General features: G+C 44.6%; 1 protein-coding gene across 1 annotated transcript in view; it reads left to right on the top strand.

Moving 5' to 3' along the window:
* Positions 1-588: 588 nt before the first annotated feature.
* Positions 589-18,473, top strand: part of LOC139395876 (Golgi apparatus protein 1-like) — a gene marked incomplete at its 5' end in the record, with an annotated part of 37,081 nt that continues 19,196 nt past the window's right edge. Inside the window, 10 exons of the mRNA XM_071143189.1 lie at positions 589-726; positions 2,676-2,777; positions 3,665-3,818; positions 5,559-5,696; positions 7,165-7,251; positions 10,440-10,502; positions 11,130-11,243; positions 12,914-13,002; positions 13,727-13,844; positions 17,858-18,088. Of these exons, the coding sequence (XP_070999290.1) occupies positions 589-726; positions 2,676-2,777; positions 3,665-3,818; positions 5,559-5,696; positions 7,165-7,251; positions 10,440-10,502; positions 11,130-11,243; positions 12,914-13,002; positions 13,727-13,844; positions 17,858-18,088 (1,234 nt within the window). The remainder of the gene's footprint in view (positions 727-2,675; positions 2,778-3,664; positions 3,819-5,558; positions 5,697-7,164; positions 7,252-10,439; positions 10,503-11,129; positions 11,244-12,913; positions 13,003-13,726; positions 13,845-17,857; positions 18,089-18,473) is intronic.

Genomic DNA, 18,473 nt, shown 5'->3' with positions numbered 1-18,473 from the left:
ATGTGTTTTCATACACTGGAGATGAGGCTGATGGGGCTGTATGTGTTTTCATACACTGCCGCAGCCCTTACAGTAGAAATCTAGTAGTATTGTTATTGTAAATCTAGTATTATTTTTATTGTAAATAAAGTAGTGTTTTATTGTAAATAAATTAGTGGTGTTATTGTAAATCTAGTACTATTGTTATTGTAAATAAAGTAGTGTTTTATTGCAAATAAACTAGTATTGTTATTGTAAATCTGGTAGTGGTGTTGTTGTAAATCTGGTAGTGGTGTTGTTGTAAATCTGGTAGTGGTGTTGTTGTAAATCTAGTAGTGGTGTTGTTGTAAATCTGGTAGTGGTGTTGTTGTAAATCTAGTAGTGGTGTTATTGTAAATCTAGTAGTGGTGTTATTGTAAATCTAGTAGTGATGTTATTGTAAATCTGGTAGTGGTGTTATTGTAAATCTAGTAGTGATGTTATTGTAAATCTAGTAGTGATGTTATTGTAAATCTAGTAGTGATGTTATTGTAATTCTAGTAGTGATGTTATTGTAATTCTAGTAGTGATGTTATTGTAAATCTAGTAGCGATGTTATTGTAAATCTAGTAGTATCGTCCCTCAGCTCCAGACCTTGATCCAGTCAGCTGATCCTGGATCAGACTACAGGATAGACCGGGCCCTGAACGAAGCCTGTGAGTCTGTTATCCAGACGGCCTGCAAACACATCCGCAGCGGGGACCCCATGTGAGTACCATCACACACACACACACACACACACACAGAAGAACAATCGCATGCACACACACGTTTGTGAGTACTGTGATCTCAGATGCACGCAGACACAGACGCTGAGTAAATGCACACGTCTTTTCTACCTGTGATGGTTGGCGGCACCTCCAGCTGTGTCTTTCCTGCTGTGTCAGTCAGTTCAGAATAAAGGGGTTTGTTACCTGTCAGGAATATCACTGTTGTCTTTGTCTTGAACAACAGGCCACTGGCAGGTTGGCAGGTGTTCGGCACGGTGTCAGTAATATGTTCAGCACGGTGTCAGTAATATGTTCAGCACGGTGTCAGTAATATGTTCAGCACGGTGTCAGTAATATGTTCAGGCTGGGCACGGTGTCAGTAATATGTTCAGCACGGTGTCAGTAATATGTTCGGCACGGTGTCAGTAATATGTTCAGGCTGGGCACGGTGTCAGTAATATGTTCGGCACGGTGTCAGTAATATGTTCAGGCTGGGCACGGTGTCAGTAATATGTTCAGCACGGTGTCAGTAATATGTTCAGGCTGGGCACGGTGTCAGTAATATGTTCGGCACGGTGTCAGTAATATGTTCAGCATGGTGTCAGTAATATGTTCAGCACGGTGTCAGTAATATGTTCAGCACGGTGTCAGTAATATGTTCAGGCTGGGCACGGTGTCAGTAATATGTTCGGCACGGTGTCAGTAATATGTTCGGCACGGTGTCAGTAATATGTTCAGCACGGTGTCAGTAATATGTTCAGCACGGTGTCAGTAATATGTTCGGCACGGTGTCAGTAATATGTTCGGCACGGTGTCAGTAATATGTTCAGCACGGTGTCAGTAATATGTTCGGCACGGTGTCAGTAATATGTTCGGCACGGTGTCAGTAATATGTTCAGCACGGTGTCAGTAATATGTTCAGGCTGGGCACGGCGTCAGTAATATGTTCAGCACGGTGTCAGTAATATGTTCAGCACGGTGTCAGTAATATGTTCGGCACGGTGTCAGTAATATGTTCAGCACGGTGTCAGTAATATGTTCAGCACGGTGTCAGTAATATGTTCGGCACAGTGTCAGTAATATGTTCAGCACGGTGTCAGTAATATGTTCAGGCTGAGCACGGTGTCAGTAATATGTTCAGGCTGAGCACGGTGTCAGTAATATGTTCAGCACGGTGTCAGTAATATGTTCAGGCAGGGCACGGTGTCAGTAATATGTTCAGCACGGTGTCAGTAATATGTTCAGCACGGTGTCAGTAATATGTTCAGCACGGTGTCAGTAATATGTTCAGCATGGTGTCAGTAATATGTTCAGCACGGTGTCAGTAATATGTTCGGCACGGTGTCAGTAATATGTTCAGGCTGGGCACGGTGTCAGTAATATGTTCAGGCTGGGCACGGTGTCAGTAATATGTTCAGCACGGTGTCAGTAATATGTTCAGGCTGGGCACGGTGTCAGTAATATGTTCGGCACGGTGTCAGTAATATGTTCGGCACGGTGTCAGTAATATGTTCAGCACGGTGTCAGTAATATGTTCAGGCTGGGCACGGTATCAGTAATATGTTCGGCACGGTGTCAGTAATATGTTCAGGCTGGACACGGTGTCAGTAATATGTTCAGGCTGGGCACGGTGTCAGTAATATGTTTGGCACGGTGTCAGTAATATGTTCAGGCTGGGCACGGTGTCAGTAATATGTTCAGCACGGTGTCAGTAATATGTTCAGCACGGTGTCAGTAATATGTTCAGGCTGGGCACGGTGTCAGTAATATGTTCAGCACGGTGTCAGTAATATGTTCAGGCTGGGCACGGTGTCAGTAATATGTTCAGCACGGTGTCAGTAATATGTTCAGCACGGTGTCAGTAATATGTTCAGGCTGGGCACGGCGTCGGGGATGGGTTTTTGATTGGTTGATAAAGTCATTGCCATATTGTGTGTGTGTGTGTAGGATCCTGTCTTGCCTGATGGAGCACCTGTATACAGAGAAGATGGTGGAGGACTGTGAACGCAGACTACTGGAGCTACAGTACTTCATCTCTAGAGACTGGAAGTAAGTCAACCATGACCTCTGACCCCTAACCCCTGACTGTGAACACAGACTACTGGAGCTGCAGTACTTCATCTCTAGAGACTGGAAGTAAGTCAACCATGACCTCTGACCCCTGACCCTTAACCCCTGACTGTGAACGCAGACTACTGGAGCTGCAGTACTTCATCTCTAGAGACTGGAAGTAAGTCAACCATGACCTCTGACCCCTGACCCTTAACCCCTGACTGTGAAAGCAGACTACTGGAGCTGCAGTACTTCATCTCTAGAGACTGGAAGTAAGTCAACCATGACCTCTGACCCCTAACCCCTGACTGTGAACGCAGACTACTGGAGCTGCAGTACTTCATCTCTAGAGACTGGAAGTAGGTCAACCATGACCTCTGACCCCTAACCCCTGACTGTGAATGCAGACTACTGGAGCTCACACTACTGGAGCTCACACTGTCAAACTCTCTACTGTCCCCTGTCTGCCACTGTCTAACTCTCTACTGCCCCGCCACACTAACTCTCTACTGCCCCCTTGTCTGTCGGTCTGACACTGTCTAACTCTCTACTGCCCCCTGGCTGTCAGACTGTCTAACTCTCTCCTCCCTCTACCAGACTGGACCCCATCCTGTATAAGAAGTGCCACACTGTCTAACTCTCTACTGCCCCCTGGCTGTCAGACTGTCTAACTCTCTACTGCCCCCTGGCTGTCAGACTGTCTAACTCTCTCCTCCCTCTACCAGACTGGACCCCATCCTGTAGAAGTGCCACACTGTCTAACTCTCTACTGCCCCCTGGCGGTCAGACTGTATAACTCTCTACTGCCCCCTGGCTGTCAGACTGTCTAACTCTCTACTGCCCCCTGGCTGTCAGACTGTCTAACTCTCTCCTCCCTCTACCAGACTGGACCCCATCCTGTATAAGAAGTGCCAGGGTGACGCTGCCCGGCTGTGCCACACCCACGGCTGGAATGAGACCAGCGAGCTGATGCCACCTGGGGCCGTGTTCTCGTGTCTCTATCGCCATGCCTACCGCACCGAGGAGCAGGGACGACGGGTAAGAGATTCAGGAGTAGCGAAGATGGACTAGTTCCCATGGTTCCACATTACTACTATGGTAGAACACATGTTGTTGGAGATGGTGGTGAGGAAGATGAGGGTGGTGTTTGGTAATGACATTGGTAGGTGGTTGGTAATGACAGTGGTAAGTGGTGGTGGTGATTGGTTATGACAGTGGTAGGTGGTTGGTAATGACAGTGGTAGGTGGTTGGTAATGACATTGGTAGGTGGTTGGTAATGACATTGGTAGGTGGTTGGTAATGACAGTGGTAAGTGGTGGTGGTGATTGGTTATGACAGTGGTAGGCGGTTGGTAATGACAGTGGTAGGTGGTTGGTAATGACATTGGTAGGTGGTTGGTAATGACATTGGTAGGTGGTTGGTAATGACAGTGGTAGGTGGTGGTGGGGAGTGGTAATGACAGTGGTAGGTGGTTGGTAATGACATTGGTAGGTGGTTGGTAATGACAGTGGTAGGTGGTGGTGGGGAGTGGTTATTTATGACAGTGGTAGGTGGTGGTGGGGAGTGGTAATGACAGTGGTAGGTGGTGGTGGGGAGTGGTTATGACAGTGGTAGGTGGTGGTGGGGAGTGGTAATGACAGTGGTAGGTGGTGATGGTGGTTGGTAATGACAGTGGTAGGTGGTGATGGTGGTTGGTAATGACAGTGGTAGGTGGTGGTGGGGAGTGGTAATGACAGTGGTAGGTGGTGGTGGGGAGTGGTAATGACAGTGGTAGGTGGTGGTGGGGAGTGGTAATGACAGTGGTAGGTGGTGGTGGTGGTTGGTAATGAGTGGTGGTGATGGTGGTTGGTAATGACAGTGGTAGGTGGTGGTGGGGAGTGGTAATGACAGTGGTAGGTGGTGATGGTGGTTGGTAATGACAGTGGTAGGTGGTGATTGGTAAAGACAGTAATTGTTTTTAAAGCCCCGTTCCTGACTGTGCTGAATCTGATGGACATAAATGGCTACAATATTGTCTGACAAGATGATCATCCCATCTGATATCTGTGCTGTTATAAAAAATGACCTTCCACTGGTATGTGTGTGTGTGTGTGTGTGTGTGTGTGTGTGTGTGTGTGTGTGTGTGTGTGTGTGTATGTGTGTGTGTGTGTGTGTGTGTGTGTGTGTGTGTGTGTGTGTGTTCCCTGTGTGTGTGTGTGTGTGTGTGTTCCCTGTGTGTGTGTGTGTGTGTGTTCCCTGTGTGTGTGTGTGTGTGTGTGTGTGTGTGTGTGTGTGTTCCCTGTGTGTGTGTGTGTGTGTGTGTGTGTATGTGTGTGTGTGTGTGTGTGTGTGTGTGTGTGTGTGTGTTTCCCTGTGTGTGTGTGTGTGTGTGTGTGTGTGTGTGTGTGTGTGTGTGTGTGTGTGTGTGTTCCCTGTGTGTGTGTGTGTGTGTGTGTGTGTATGTGTGTGTATGTGTGTGTGTGTGTGTGTGTGTGTGTGTGTGTGTGTGTGTGTGTGTGTATGTGTGTGTATGTGTGTGTGTGTGTGTGTGTGTGTGTGTGTGTGTGTGTTCCCTGTGTGTGTGTGTGTGTGTGTTCCCTGTGTGTGTGTGTGTGTGTGTTCCCTGTGTGTGTGTGTGTGTGTGTGTGTGTGTGTGTGTTCCCTGTGTGTGTGTGTGTGTGTGTGTGTGTGTGTGTGTGTGTGTGTGTGTGTGTGTGTGTGTGTGTGGTCCCTGTGTGTGTGTGTGTGTGTGTTCCCTGTGTGTGTGTGTGTGTGTGTTCCCTGTGTGTGTTGTTTAGCTGTCTCGTGACTGTAAGGTAGAGGTACAGAGGATCCTCCACCAGAGGGCGCTAGATGTGAAACTAGACCCTGATCTCCAGAAGCGCTGTTTGACTGACCTGGGGAAGTGGTGTAGTGACAAGACTGGCACGGGACAGGTAGGTGACACACACACACACACACACACTGTATGACTGGCCTGGGGAAGTGGTGTAGTGACAAGACTGGCACGGGACAGGTAGGTGACACACACACACACACACACACACACACACTGTATGACTAGCCTGGGGAAGTGGTGTAGTGACAAGACTGGCACGGGACAGGTAGGTGACACACACACACACACACACACTGTATGACTGGCCTTAGGTAGTGGTGTAGTAACAAGACAGGTAGGTCACAGACAGACAGACAGACAGACACTGTATGACTGGCCTGAGGTAGTGGTGTAGTAACAAGACAGGTAGGTGACAGACAGACAGACAGACAGACAGACAGATTCACTGTATGACCGACCAGGTAGGAGGACAGATTTACCTGACAGAAACCGACACTGGCTTCATCCCAATTCCCCCAAAGTGTAAATCTGTACTTTCTCACATGGAGTTAAGAATGGTGGAAAACACCCTCCAGCCAATGCGTACACCAATCAGATGCTTTTAAATCCATGAGATTTAGACTACTGAAAAAGGGTGGAGAATCAGCACTAAATGTCCTAAATCAACCCCTGGAACCCCTGGAGGAACAGCAGCATGTGTTCACAGAGCAGAGGGGGAAAGAACAGAGGAGGAACAGCAGCATGTGTTCTCAGAGCAGAGGGGGAAAGAACAGAGGAGGAACAGCAGCATGTGTTCTCAGAGCAGAGGGGGGAAGAGCAGAGGAGGAACAGCAGCATGTGTTCTCAGAGCAGAGGGGGAAAGAACAGAGGAGGAACAGCAGCATGTGTTCTCAGAGCAGAGGGGGGAAGAACAGAGGAGGAACAGCAGCATGTCAGACTCAATGACCGCCACAACAGACTCGTGCCTGTTTCCAAGTCCCCTGGTATACGGTATACCAAGCCTTCCACATTATGGATTACAATAATGTATTACTGCCCTTGGCTTCTCAAATACTGACTGTGTTTGCTTGTTATATATGAAGGCTGTGTGTGACGGCGTTGTGTGACGGCGTTGTGATGGTGTGTGTGACGGCATTGTGATGGTGTGTGTGACAGCGTTGTGATGGCGCGTGACGGCGTTGTGTGACGCGTTGTGATGGTGTGTGTGACGGCATTGTGATGGTGTGTGTGACGCCGTTGTGATGGTGTGTGTGACGGCGTTGTGATGGTGTGTGTGACGGCATTGTGATGGTGTGTGTGACGGCGTTGTGATGGTGTGTGTGACGGCATTGTGATGGTGTGTGTGACGGCGTTGTGATGGCGCGTGACGGCGTTGTGTGACGCCGTTGTGATGGTGTGTGTGACGGCATTGTGATGGTGTGTGTGATGGCGCGTGACGGCGTTGTGTGACGCGTGACGGCGTTGTGTGACGCGTTGTGATGGTGTGTGTGACGGCATTGTGATGGTGTGTGTGACGGCGTTGTGATGGTGTGTGTGACGGCGTTGTGATGGTGTGTGTGTTCTAGGAGTTGGAGTGTCTGCAGGACCACCTGGAAGACCTGCTGTCAGGGTGTGGAGAGGTGGTGGGCAACCTGACAGAGCTGCAGTCTGAGGTACACTATCTGTCTGTCTTCATGTTGGATGGACTGTGGCTCCAAAGTTACCCTGATAAAGATGAGCAAAAAAGACTGGATTAAATAAATGATACAAATACTAAACTATATTATTACTATGAGTTATTATGAGTTATATTAGTACTATATTATATAGTATGAGTTATATTATATAGTATGAGTTATATTAGTACTATATCATATAGTATGAGTTATATTATATAGTATGAGTTATGTTATATAGTATGAGTTATGTTATATAGTATGAGTTATGTTATATAGTATGAGTTATATTATATAGTATGAGTTATATTATATAGTATGAGTTATATTATATAGTATGAGTTATGTTATATAGTATGAGTTATATTATATAGTATGAGTTATGTTATATAGTATGAGTTATATTATATAGTATGAGTTATATTAGTAGTTATTATATAGTATGAGTTATATTATATAGTATGAGTTATATTATATAGTATGAGTTATATTATATAGTATGAGTTATATTATATAGTATGAGTTATATTATATAGTATGAGTTATGTTATATAGTATGAGTTATATTATATAGTATGAGTTATATTATATAGTATGAGTTATGTTATATAGTATGAGTTATATTATATAGTATGAGTTATATTATATAGTATGAGTTATGTTATATAGTATGAGTTATGTTATATAGTATGAGTTATGTTATATAGTATGAGTTATGTTATATAGTATGAGTTATGTTATATAGTATGAGTTATGTTATATAGTATGAGTTATATTATATAGTATGAGTTATATTATATAGTATGAGTTATATTAGTAGTTATTATATAGTATGAGTTATGTTACTGCTATAGTATATAGTATTATTATATTAGTACTATATTATAGAGTATGAGTTATATTAAATTGTATGAGTTATATTACTACTATTATTACTATATATAGTATGAGTTATATTAGTACTATATTATTACTATATTATATAGTATGAGTTATATTACTACTATTATTACTATATATAGTATGAGTTATATTAGTACTATATTATATAGTATGAGTTATATTAGTACTATATTATTACTATATTATATAGTATGAGTTATATTACTACTATTATTACTATATATAGTATGAGTTATATTAGTACTATATTATATAGTATGAGTTATATTAGTACTATATTATATAGTATGAGTTATATTAGTACTATATTATTACTATATTATATAGTATGAGTTATATTAGTACTATATTATTACTATATTATATAGTATGAGTTATATTAGTACTATATTATTACTATATTATATAGTATGAGTTATATTACAACTATTATTACTATATATAGTATGAGTTATATTAGTACTATATTATTACTATATTATATAGTATGAGTTATATTACTACTATTATTACTATATATAGTATGAGTTATATTAGTACTATATTATTACTATATTATAAATGAGTTATATTACTACTATTATTACTATATATAGTATGAGTTATATTAGTACTATATTATTACTGTATTATATAGTATGAGTTATATTAGTACTATATTATTACTATATTATATAGTATGAGTTATATTACTACTATTATTACTATATATAGTATGAGTTATATTAGTACTATATTATTACTATATTATAAATGAGTTATATTATTACTATATTGTTACTATATTATAAATGAGTTATATTATTACTATATTGTTACTATATTATAAATGAGTTATATTATTACAATGTTATATTAGCACTATATTAGTACTATATTATATAGTATGAGTTATATTAGTACTATATTATATAGTATGAGTTATATTAGTACTATATTATTACTATTTTATATAGTATGAGTTATATTAGTACTATATTATATAGTATGAGTTATATTAGCACTATATTATTACTATTTTATATAGTATGAGTTATATTAGTACTATATTATATAGTATGAGTTATATTTGTACTATAGTATTACTATATTATTTAGTATGAGTTAGAATGGGAGAAACTTCCCAAATACAGGTGTGCCAAGCTTGTAGAGTCATACTGTTACAGGAATTAAATTCCTACATGTTTTAATACCCAATTAAAATTAAACACTCTGTCAATTCCTAAGAATTTGTAAGACTCCTATTTGCATAAAATGGACAGAGACCAGTCTCAAAATCAATCAGCAGCGTTTATTCTCGAGAGTACTGAACACGATACAGTTTACCACAGGTTATAAACTGAAAATGATCGTCATTAGTTTTCGTACTACCCCGTCTCATCTCCACTCCAGTACAATGGCTGTATAGTTCTCAAGCCTTCCCACATCGTCTCTCCCAATTTAGATAATTTATGACCGAGCCAAGGTCTCCCTGTGTAGATAAGCATTCCAGCCAGTCTGACGATAAATTCATTCATTTCTACCAAGGAACAGACAGTCATTGTTCTACTTCTTGATTTTATTTACACACATTATATTCAGTACTAGGATTAAAAGAAAATTCATACATCTATACAGTAACATAATAGTATTCTGATTAGTCAGTCCTGATTGAAATGTATACATAATTAGTCATTATTGATTAAAAACAATCCCTTAACACATACCCAATAAGACTTGAGGCTATAATTGCTGCCAAAGGTGCTTCAACAAAGCACTGAGTAAAGGATCTGAATACATATGGAAATGTCATTCTTCAGTTGTTTTTATTTGTAATAAATTTACTAAAATGTCTTAACCTGTTTGCTTTGTCATTATGGGGTATTGTGTGTAGATTGATGATGACATCATTATGGGGTATTGTGTGTAGATTGATGATGACATCATTATGGGGTATTGTGTGTAGGTTGATGATGACATCATTATGGGGTATTATGTGTAGATTGATGATGACATCATTATGGGGTATTGTGTGTAGATTGATGATGACATCATTATGGGGTATTGTGTGTAGATTGAGGCTGTATTTATATTTTTGAACCCATTTTAGAATAAGGCTGTAAAGTAACAAACTGTGGAGAAAGTCAAGTCATCAGAAAACGTTCCCAATGCGCTGTACAGCTCCGTATTTGTGTTATTTATTTCATTCAGTCTCATCTTTATCAAGGGTGCCAACCATTCTGTATGTGTGATGTCTCTGTATATTACTGTCTCTGGCTGACATGGTCTCTCTGCTGTGACAGGACATTCATATTGAGGCTCTGCTGATCCGGGCCTGTCAGCCTGTCATCCAGTCTCACTGCCATGTAAGTTCCAACAAACAGCTTCAGCTCTCTCACTCTGCCTGACCTCAGAACAGCTTCTCCTCTTTTGGCAAGTCTAAAAACAAGTTATCCCAACAAGGGGATGTGATGGAGTGTCTGGTTCAGAACAAACACATCTCTCTCCTCTCTCTCTCCTCCCTCCAGGATGTATCTGATAACCAGGTGTATACAGGGGATGTGATGGAGTGTCTGGTTCAGATCAAACACATCTCTCTCCTCCCTCTCTCCTCCCTCCAGGATGTATCTGATAACCAGGTGGATACAGGGGATGTGATGGAGTGTCTGGTTCAGAACAAACACATCTCTCTCCTCTCTCTCTCCTCCCTCCAGGATGTATCTGATAACCAGGTGGATACAGGGGATGTGATGGAGTGTCTGGTTCAGAACAAACACATCTCTCTCCTCTCTCTCTCCTCCCTCTAGGATGTATCTGATAACCAGGTGGATACAGGGGATGTGATGGAGTGTCTGGTTCAGAACAAACACATCTCTCTCCTCTCTCTCTCCTCCCTCTAGGATGTATCTGATAACCAGGTGGATACAGGGGATGTGATGGAGTGTCTGGTTCAGAACAAACACATCTCTCTCCTCTCTCTCTCCTCCCTCCAGGATGTATCTGATAACCAGGTGGATACAGGGGATGTGATGGAGTGTCTGGTTCAGAACAAACACCAGAAGGAGATGAACAGCAAGTGTACCGTGGGAGTGACACACTTCCAGCTGGTGGGTCACTGTCGCTATGACAACACGCACACTGACTCATGTACGCATGTACACACAGCTGGCGGGTCGCTGTCTCTATGACAACACGGACCAAGAAGCTGTTGACCTCACTATGACCCCCCCCCCGACTGAACTGAACACCCTGACTCACACACTCACTATCTCTCTGAATGATCCACATAATCTCACACACACCACACACTCACTATCTCTCTGAATAATCCACATAATCCCACACACTCACTATCTCTCTGAATAATCCACATAATCTCACACACACCACACACACACTATCTCTCTGAATAATCCACATAATCCCACACACTCACGATCTCTCTGAATAATCCACATAATCTCACACACACCACACACTCACTATCTCTCTGAATGATCCACATAATCCCACCCACTCACTATCTCTCTGAATGATCCACATAATCTCACACACACCACACACTCACTATCTCTCTGAATAATCCACATAATCCCACACACTCACTATCTCTCTGAATAATCCACATAATCTCACACACCACACACTCACTATCTCTCTGAATAATCCACATAATCTCACACACACCACACACTCACTATCTCTCTGAATAATCCACATACTCCCACACACTCACTATCTCTCTGAATAATCCACATAATCTCACACACCACACACTCACTATCTCTCTGAATAATCCACATAATCTCACACACACCACACACTCACTATCTCTCTGAATGATCCACATAATCCCACCCACTCACTATCTCTCTGAATGATCCACATAATCTCACACACACCACACACTCACTATCTCTCTGAATAATCCACATAATCCCACACACTCACTATCTCTCTGAATAATCCACATAATCTCACACACCACACACTCACTATCTCTCTGAATAATCCACATAATCTCACACACACCACACACTCACTGTCTCTCTGAATAATCCACATAATCCCACACACTCACTATCTCTGAATAATCCACATAATCTCACACACACCACACACTCACTATCTCTCTGAATAATCCACATAATCCCACACACTCACTATCTCTCTGAATAATCCACATAATCTCACACACACCACAAACTCACTATCTCTCTGAATGATCCACATAATCTCAAACACACCACACACTCATCCTTACCCCAGAGTAAGGGCACCTCGCATAGCTGGGCACCTCCCATAGGATGTGAGGCCATGTAAACTGGTAGGATGTGAGGCCATGTAAACTGGTAGGATGTGAGTCCATGTAAACTGGTAGGATGTGAGGCCATGTAAACTGGTAGGATGTGAGTCCATGTAAACTGGTAGGATGTGAGGCCATGCAAACTGGTAGGATGTGAGGCCATGAAAACTGGTAGGATGTGAGGCCATGTAAACTGGTAGGATGTGAGGCCACGTAAACTGGTAGGATGTGAGGCCACGTAAACTGGTAGGATGTGTGGCCACGTAAACTGGTAGGATGTGAGGCCATGTAAACGGGTAGGATGTGAGGCCATGTAAACTGGTAGGATGTGAGGCCATGTAAACGGGTAGGATGTGAGGCCACGTAAACTGGTAGGATGTGAGGTACAGGTTTATGTGTAGATGTGTTTGACGACCGGCCGGTGTAGATAATCAACCCAGACTGACTCCATCTCCTCCTCCTCTTCCTCAGATCCAGATGAAGGACTTTCGTTTCTCCTACAAATTCAAGATGGCGTGTAAAGAGGACGTGCTCAAGCTCTGCCCAAACATCAAGAAGAAGTGAGTCAGAACCCGTCCCAATGGCTCCCTATTCCCTATATAGTGCACTACTTATGACCAGGACCCAATGGCTCCCTATTCCCTATATAGTGCACTACTAATTACCAGGACCCAATGGCTCCCTATTCCCTATATAGTGCACTATTAATGGCCAGGACCCAATGGCTCCCTATTCCCTAAATAGAGGTGTGTGTGCCAGACAGCTACAGAGTCATTTCCATTAGCCCTATTACTTTTCATTGGTTGGATCTTCCACTTAATAATTAACCCTCTCCCTGTCTCTCTCTGTCTCTCTCTGTCTCTCTCTGTCTATCTCTGTCTCTCTCTGTATCTCTCTGTATCTCTGTCTCTCTCTGTCTCTCTCTCTGTATCTCTCTGTCTCTGTCTCTCTCTGTATCTCTCTGTCTCTGTCTCTCTCTCTCTCTCTCTCTGTCTCTCTCTGTATCTCTCTGTATCTCTCTGTATCTCTGTCTCTCTCTGTATCTCTCTGTCTCTGTCTCTCTCTGTATCTCTATGTCTCTGTCTCTCTCTGTATCTCTCTGTATCTCTCTGTATCTCTCTCTCTTTCTGTCTCTCTTTCTGTCTCTCTTTCTGTCTCTCTTTCTGTCTCTCTCTGTCTCTCTCTGTCTCTCTCTGTCTCCCTCTGTGTGTGTCTCTCTCTCTCTCTCTCTCTCTCTCTCTCTGTCTCTGTCTCTGTCTCTCTGTGTCTCTGTCTGTCCCACAGGGTGGATGTAGTGATCTGTCTCAGTACTACAGTGAGGAATGACACTCTGCAGGACGTCAAGGAGCAGCGTGTCTCTCTCAAGTGTCGGAAACAACTCCGAGTAGAGGAGCTGGAGATGGTGAGAGATACAACTCAGAGTAGAGGAGCTAGAGATGGTGAGAGATACAACCCAGAGTAGAGGAGCTGGAGATGGGGAGAGTTACAACTCTGTTACAACTCAGAGTAGAGGAGCTGGAGATGGTGAGAGTTACAACTCAGAGTAGAGGAGCTGGAGATGGTGAGAGATACAACTCTGTTACAACTCAGAGTAGAGGAGCTGGAGATGGTGAGAGTTACAACTCTGTTACAACTCAGAGTAGAGGACCTAGAGATGGTGAGAGTTACAACTCAGAGTAGAGGAGCTGGAGATGGTGAGAGTTACAACTCAGAGTAGAGGAGCTGGAGATGGTGAGAGTTACAACTCTGTTACAACCCAGAGTAGAGGAGCTGGAGATGGTGAGAGTTACAACTCTGTTACAACTCAGAGTAGAGGAGCTGGAGATGGGGAGAGTTACAACTCTGTTACAACTCAGAGTAGAGGAGATGGAGATGGAGAGTTACAACTCAGAGTAGAGGAGCTGGAGATGGTGAGTGTTACAACTCTGTTACAACCCAGAGTAGAGGACCTGGAGATGGGGAGAGTTACAACTCTGTTACAACTCAGAGTAGAGGAGATGGAGATGGTGAGAGTTACAACTCTGTTTACAACTCAGAGTAGAGGAGCTGGAGATGGGGAGAGATACAACTCAGAGTAGAGGAACTAGAGATTGGGAGAGTTACAACTCTGTTTACAACTCAGAGTAGAGGAGCTGGAGATGGTGAGAGTTACAACTCTGTTACAACTCAGAGTAGAGGAGCTGGAGATGGTGAGTGTTACAACTCTGTTACAACCCAGAGTAGAGGACCTGGAGATGGTGAGAGTTACAACTCTGTTACAAACCAGAGTAGAGGACCTGGAGATGGGGAGAGTTACAACTGTGTTACAACTCAGAGTAGAGGAGATGGAGATGGTGAGAGTTACAACTCTGTTTACAACTCAGAGTAGAGGAGCTGGAGATGGGGAGAGTTACAACTCTGTTACAACTCAGAGTAGAGGAGCTGGAGATGGGGAGAGTTACAACTCAGAGTAGAGGAGCTGGAGATGGTGAGAGTTACAACTCTGTTACAACCCAGAGTAGAGGAGCTGGAGATGGGGAGAGTTACAACTCAGAGTAGAGGAGCTGGAGATGGGGAGAGATACAACTCAGAGTAGAGGAGCTGAAGATGGGGAGAGCTACAACTCAGAGTAGAGGAGCTGGAGATGGGGAGAGATTCAACTCAGAGTAGAGGACCTGGAGATGGGGAGAGTTACAACTCTGTTACAACTCAGAGTAGAGGACCTGGAGATGGTGAGAGTTACAACTCAGAGTAGAGGAGCTGGAGATGGTGAGAGTTACAACTCTGTTACAACTCAGAGTAGAGGAGCTGGAGATGGGGAGAGTTACAACTCAGAGTAGAGGAGCTGGAGATGGTGAGAGTTACAACTCTGTTACAACTCAGAGTAGAGGAGATGGAGATGGTGAGAGTTACAACTCAGAGTAGAGGACCTGGAGATGGTGAGAGTTACAACTCTGTTACAACTCAGAGTAGAGGAGCTGGAGATGGGGAGAGATACAACTCAGAGTAGAGGAGCTGAAGATGGGGAGAGCTACAACTCAGAGTAGAGGACCTGGAGATGGGGAGAGTTACAACTCTGTTTACAACTCAGAGTAGAGGAGCTGGAGATGGTGAGAGTTACAACTCAGAGGAGAGGAGCTGGAGATGGTGAGAGTTACAACTCTGTTACAACTCAGAGTAGAGGACCTGGAGATGGGGAGAGATACAACTCTGTTACAACTCAGAGTAGAGGACCTGGAGATGGTGAGAGTTACAACTCTGTTACAACTCAGAGTAGAGGACCTGGAGATGGTGAGAGTTACAACTCTGTTACAACTCAGAGTAGAGGACCTGGAGATGGGGAGAGTTACAACTCTGTTACAACTCAGAGTAGAGGACCTGGAGATGGTGAGAGTTACAACTCAGAGTAGAGGAGCTGGAGATGGGGAGAGATACAACTCAGAGTAGAGGAGCTGGAGATGGGGAGAGATACAACTCAGAGTAGAGGAGCTGGAGATGGTGAGAGTTACAACTCTGTTACAACTCAGAGTAGAGGAGCTGGAGATGGTGAGTGTTACAACTATGTTACAACCCAGAGTAGAGGAGCTGGAGATGGTGAGAGTTACAACTCTGTTACAACCCAGAGTAGAGGAGATGGAGATGGTGAGAGTTACAACTCTGTTTACAACTCAGAGTAGAGGAGCTGGAGATGGGGAGAGATACAACTCAGAGTAGAGGAGCTGGAGATGGTGAGAGTTACAACTCTGTTACAACTCAGAGTAGAGGAGCTGGAGATGGGGAGAGATTCAACTCAGAGTAGAGGACCTGGAGATGGTGAGAGTTACAACTCTGTTACAACCCAGAGTAGAGGAGCTGGAGATGGGGAGAGTTACAACTCAGAGTAGAGGAGCTGAAGATGGGGAGAGCTACAACTCAGAGTAGAGGAGCTGGAGATGGGGAGAGTTACAACTCTGTTACAACTCAGAGTAGAGGACCTGGAGATGGAGAGAGTTACAACTCTGTTACAACTCAGAGTAGAGGAGCTGGAGATGGTGAGAGTTACAACCCAGAGTAGAGGAGCTGGAGATGGGGAGAGTTACAACTCAGAGTAGAGGAGCTGGAGATGGGGAGAGATACAACTCAGAGTAGAGGAGATGGGGAGAGTTACAACTCTGTTACAACAGAGTAGAGGAGCTGGAGATGGGGAGAGTTACAACTCAGAGTAGAGGAGCTGGAGATGGGGAGAGATACAACTCTGTTACAACTCAGAGTAGAGGAGCTGGAGATGGTGAGAGTTACAACTCAGAGTAGAGGAGCTGGAGATGGGGAGAGATACAACCCAGAGTAGAGGAGCTAGAGATGGTGAGAGTTACAACTCTGTTACAACCCAGAGTAGAGGAGCTGGAGATGGGGAGAGTTACAACTCTGTTACAACTCAGAGTAGAGGAGCTGGAGATGGGGAGAGTTACAACTCTGTCTGTTATTTGTTTACCTGCTTGTGGTGGTTCGATACACCCCTGGTCAGCTTCACTTAAACCCCTGAGGCCTTATTAGGCCTGACCAAGCTGTTGAGCAGTCTTTAACTCAGTCTTTTAATGCAGTCTTTAACTCATTTGTCAGCTCAAGTCATCTCTGGTGACCATACTGCCAGGTTAGCTGATGGGAACTCGAGTGGAGACCATTAAGACACAGCATTAATAGGACAGACATGCCGTCCTATTTATTAATTGTCAACTATTCATATCAAACAAATTTGGTATATATCATTTTTCTCTTCTCTCACATGTTTCTCCCTCCTTTCTCCTGTATTTTCTCTCTCTCCTCCTCTCCTTTCTCTCTCCTCCTCTCCTTTCTCTCTCCTCCTCTCTCTCTCCTCCTCTCCTCTCTCTCTCCTCCTCTCTCTCTCCACCTCTCCTGTCCTTTCTTTCTCGTCACTCCTCTCCTCCCTCCTCTCCTTTCTCTCTCCTCCTCCTCCTCTCCTCTCTCTCTCATCCTCTCCTGTCCTTTCTTTCTCCTCCCTCCTCTCCTTTCTTTCTTCTCTCCTCCCTCCTCTCCTTTCTCTCTCCTCCTCTCCTTTCTCTCTCCTCCTCTCCTCTCCTTTCTCTCTCCTCCTCCCCTCTCCTCTCCTTTCTCTCTCCTCCTCCTCTCCTCCTCTCCTCTCCTTTCTCTCTCCTCTCCTTTCTCTCTCCTCCTCCTCTCCTCTCCTCCCCCTCCTCTCCTTTATCTCTCCTCTCCTTTCTCTCTCCTCCTCTCCTCTCCTTTCTCAATCCTCCTTTCTCTCTCTCCTCCTCTTTCTCTCTCCTCCTCTCCTCCTCCTCCTCTCCTTTCTCTCTCCTCTCCTTTCTCTCTCCTCTCCTTTCTCTCTCCTTTCTCTCTCCTCTCCTTTCTCTCTCCTCTCCTTTCTCTCTCCTCCTCTCCTCTCCTTTCTCTCTCCTCTCCTTTCTCCTCTCTCTGCAGTCAGAGGATATTCGTCTGGAACCTGAGTTGTATGACGTGTGTAAGACGGACATCGGGCGGCTCTGCTCCAACGTGGTGTTCGGTAACGCTCAGATGATGGAGTGTTTAAAGGAGAGGAAGAAACAGCTGTCTCAGCAGTGTCACCAGAGGGTGTTTAAACTACAGGAGGGAGAGATGCTGGATCCAGAACTGGACTACCAGCTCATGAGGGTCTGCAAGCAGATGATTAAGGTGAGGGGTACGCCCCCGTGTGGCTGTGGTGAGGGGGACGCCCCCGTGTGACTGTGGTGAGGGGGACGCCCCCGTGTGGCTGTGGTGAGGGGGGGGACGCCCCCGTGTGGCTGTGGTGAGGGGGGGGACGCCCCCGTGTGGCTGTGGTGAGGGGGGGGACGCCCCCGTGTGGCTGTGGTGAGGGGGGGACGCCCCCGTGTGGCTGTGGTGAGGGGGACGCCCCCGTGTGGCTGTGGTGAGGGGGGGACGCCCCCGTGTGGCTGTGGTGAGGGGGGGACGCCCCCGTGTGGCTGTGGTGAGGGGGGGGACGCCCCCGTGTGGCTGTGGTGAGGGGGGGACGCCCCCGTGTGACCGTGGTGAGGGGGACGCCCCCGTGTGGCTGTGG

The sequence above is a fragment of the Oncorhynchus clarkii genome, unplaced genomic scaffold, assembly GCF_045791955.1.
Source record: "Oncorhynchus clarkii lewisi isolate Uvic-CL-2024 unplaced genomic scaffold, UVic_Ocla_1.0 unplaced_contig_4934_pilon_pilon, whole genome shotgun sequence".
Classification (NCBI taxonomy): Eukaryota; Metazoa; Chordata; class Actinopteri; order Salmoniformes; family Salmonidae; genus Oncorhynchus; species Oncorhynchus clarkii.
Note: the sequence above shows the minus strand (reverse complement) of the source record. Positions and strands in the feature narration are given on the sequence as shown.